This window comes from Austrofundulus limnaeus, unplaced genomic scaffold (assembly GCF_001266775.1).
Source record: "Austrofundulus limnaeus strain Quisiro unplaced genomic scaffold, Austrofundulus_limnaeus-1.0 Scaffold419, whole genome shotgun sequence".
Classification (NCBI taxonomy): domain Eukaryota; kingdom Metazoa; phylum Chordata; class Actinopteri; order Cyprinodontiformes; family Rivulidae; genus Austrofundulus; species Austrofundulus limnaeus.
The window spans coordinates 355,779-359,230 of NW_013952821.1; the positions used below are offsets into that span (position 1 = coordinate 355,779).

The 3,452-nt window shown below is 39.7% G+C and overlaps 1 protein-coding gene across 2 annotated transcripts; it reads right to left on the reverse strand.

The window, feature by feature from the left end:
• Positions 1 to 1,888: 1,888 nt before the first annotated feature.
• Positions 1,889 to 3,241, reverse strand: oxld1 (oxidoreductase-like domain containing 1). Of its 2 annotated transcripts, none has more exons than XM_014024376.1 (2): positions 3,046 to 3,241; positions 1,889 to 2,721 (listed from the first exon to the last, which is right to left on the reverse strand). In XM_014024376.1, exons 1-2 carry the CDS (start codon positions 3,094 to 3,096, stop codon positions 2,383 to 2,385), a joined length of 390 nt encoding a protein of 129 aa, XP_013879830.1. In that variant the 5' UTR covers positions 3,097 to 3,241; the 3' UTR covers positions 1,889 to 2,382. The 2 variants fall into 2 exon arrangements, with proteins under 2 accessions (XP_013879830.1, XP_013879831.1); XM_014024377.1 differs by having other exon boundaries at positions 1,889 to 2,679; positions 3,046 to 3,234.
• Positions 3,242 to 3,452: the final 211 nt, after the last annotated feature.

Here is a 3,452-nt window from a genome sequence, read left to right on the forward strand (position 1 = left end):
GTATACGGACGTATAGAGCAATCTCAGATTTTTTCAAAACCTCATTTTCAAATTTATCTAAGACGTCAGAGCCTGTAGGATGATTAAAAAAACATTAATAAACAGCCATCTTCCAACCTGTTCTGCTGCTAGAAATAAGTTTTGAACTTTTTCTGCTCTCCTTTCCTCCTGCTTTGCAGTGAGGCTGACCCCACCCCCCACAGGTGCGAAATGTATGGATTTATTTTTATTTTTTTGCAAAATTTACGGATTTTTGAGGCTTTTTATCCAGGTAAACATCCGAAGAGGTTCACATGTATGGGACAACAAAATACAGACTTGTTATTGAGTTTGTCAACACGAACCGCTACCTGAGAGGCACTACTAGCCCCTCCCCCGTCAGAGTGTCGGAGCAGGACGAGTCAGTGCAACGTCAATCAAATGAGAGAACGGGTGGGGGCGATGTTTTTATGGGTAGAGTAGTTTAGTTTTCCTGTAATACTTCATTACGATTTTTAAGACAAAGCTAATTGAAAGGGGAGCTTAGCAGAGTTACAACCAGGGATTACAAATAAYTACTTTTTTCTTCTGCAGTTCGGCGCCCCCTCCAGCAGATGGCGCTCTAGGCGACCGCCTAGTTCRCCTATGCCAAGAGCCAGGTCTGCGCATGTTTATCTGCATCAAAATTTTATTTGTGTATTCAGTAGAATTTAGGTCAAAAAGGATTTGCAAATCATCGTTTTCTGTTTTTATTTTATTTTTTTTTGTTTTGTTTTATACAACGTCTCAGCTTCATTGAAATTGTAGATTTGTTTGCAGATATGTGGAGATTTTAGTCCAGGGCTGCTCAACTGGTGGCCCACGGGTCATATAAACCCCGTGAGTGACCAAAGTTCGGCCCACCTATTGGTTAATTMATCTCTTAAGCCCAATTTAATCATCACTACTTTTATAAGGTTCTGTATGTTGTATTCATGACTAAATGCACCAAAATAAACAATTTCAAAGGTAACAGAACTTTTTAATACTTGGTTTAATTAAATAATGACTTTAATTTCTGGATGTTCGGCCCGAGCTGTTGACCTGCAGTAACTGTGGCCTCTGCAGTGATTTAGTTGAACTGCCCTGCTTTAGTCAGAACATCTAATATGAGCGTGACGCAGAACGTGGAGCCTCAACACCGGCAGTAATCTGTCTGTCGTCAGTCATCGGGTTCAGACTCGTCATTTCTAATCTGCTGCACATCAGAGCATCACGGCTGCAGCCCAGAGTAAACAGGACCGGACTCGGCTAACACCAGACTAACGCTGATTCAGTGGGAACGATCAGGGTCACAGGGACCGGACTGGGCTGCGTTCACCGACACAGACGTCAGTTCTGACAAGAGCCTCCTTCAGTCATCCTAATCCCATTTACACCAGAACATCGAAGATTTTTTTATTTAAATTATTTATTCATTTCATTTAAAACCAAAACTTTTATACACATTAAAAACAAAGGCTATATACAACATATATACACACAAAAAAAAAACAAATAAAATTGAAATGAAAGGATTTGTTCAGAATAAACAAGCGTTAGGATGAAAGGCATCCATCAGTTCTGATCTGTCTGCTTCATTCTTCTCTCACTCAGCAAAACCCATAGAAACTTTACAAATACTGCATCTACAAAATGTTATAAGAAAAAAACACTGTGAAGCTCAGGTTTGTGATATAAAGAAACACAAGTTTTAATTTACATTTTTAAAAAGCTTCGAAATTGATTTGTAAATGGCGCCCTCTGGTGGCCAAAAAAACTCCTGCACTTATTTAAACATTATTTGAGGTCATATTTCATTTGAGWTTTATAAACTGTAGGATTTTTTCATGAGGCTGCAGTTCTGTGAAAAAAGCCTTTTCTCTGCATATAAAAAAGAAAGAAAAATAACTCTTAAACATAATCTGAAACAGAATATTTAAAAACACTCAGTGGAGTCAATAAACTGACTTATAATCATTTTGTTTCAAATGTAAAACCAATAACTAAAACAAATAAATGCAACACTGTGCTTTGTGTGCTATTTAATATTTGTAGATATATAGATCCATTTTGTTTTGTTCAGATGTGACTTCAGATTGATGAGGAGGCACTTCTGACATGTTGAAGCTACTTTTCTGTTTTCAAACTCATAAAACTAAAATTAAACTCGTTGTTCTGTCAGACTTCTGTGCTAAAATACTGAAATACAGCAGCAAAAACTTTAAATATTTGACATAAATAAAACCTGAAGGGAGATAATTTGGCCTAAAAGGGGAGTTCTGTGTCTGTTTCCTGGAGCCCTGAAGGAGTGAAAGCATGGCAGTCCAGCAGGTGAACCAGGTCTGGATAAAGTGCTGGGTCAGCAACACGGACGGCGAAACATCACGTCTTTTTCAGGAGCCTGATCTCCAGCTTTAGATACGCTTTAAGGTTCTCATCCAGAACGTTCTTCTCCACGGCGGCGAGCGCGCTCTCCCCTCCGTCCTGGTAATACGCCAGCAGCTGCTTGGCGTGCTCGATCCAGACGCAGTTGTGGCAGCCGCTCATGCAGCAGTAGGTGGGAGCAGGCGGGGGTCCCGGGTCAGGGGACCTGTGGTTCCGTTCTGAGGCAGGCGGRGCAGATTCTGGTCCGACAGACGTGGAGCGAACGTTCCCACAGTGAAGACGACGCGTCCACAGCTGCAGAGGACAGAGACAGAAGTGCTGAGGTCTGATGTGGAGCTGAAACACAACATTTTAMAAATATTTACAAAGAAACTGTTTGTTCTGGTCAGCCAACAGTTTAACTCACATCCACACCATTTTAATTCACATAAAAATAATTTCATCCATTTCAAAAGCAATATTTGTAATAAACTAAACTAAATAGACTATTTTGTTCTGGCAATCTGTTTAGAAACTATTCAGTCTTTATTTTAAAAATATAGAAATAAATCCGTGTTTGTAGCATTAATTTCAAAGCTTAAAACATATTGTATAAATGAAATCAACAAAACCTCTGTTTACTGTAAAACAATCACTGAAACTGTTAGCTTAGCAACCAACCTTGTGAAAAAACACCGAGTAAGTGGCGGTTTTAACGCCCAGACACGACATCTTCCGGGCGGGAAGGACGCTCCGTGTGGTGTCCGTAAGATTTATTCCGTTTCAAAACAAGATTTCATAAAGTTTCTCCCGTTTTCAGACAATAATATCCAGCTAAAAGCCTAGCGAGATGAAGTTCTTACTTTCAACTTTGACCTTTTGCGTTGCAGTGAAGAAAAGCGTTGATTGGTTGAGAGAAATGAAGCCAACCAATGAAATGTCGTGCTTTAACCAATCAGAAAGACTGAAAGATTTGTGGGCGGGACAAACGCTGATGCAGTTTTACTCTCGTCCACCAGAGGTCARTATTTTACAATTATTTTGTCCAAAAAAAACAGAAAACAAAACTGAACGGAGCGCACTAAAAC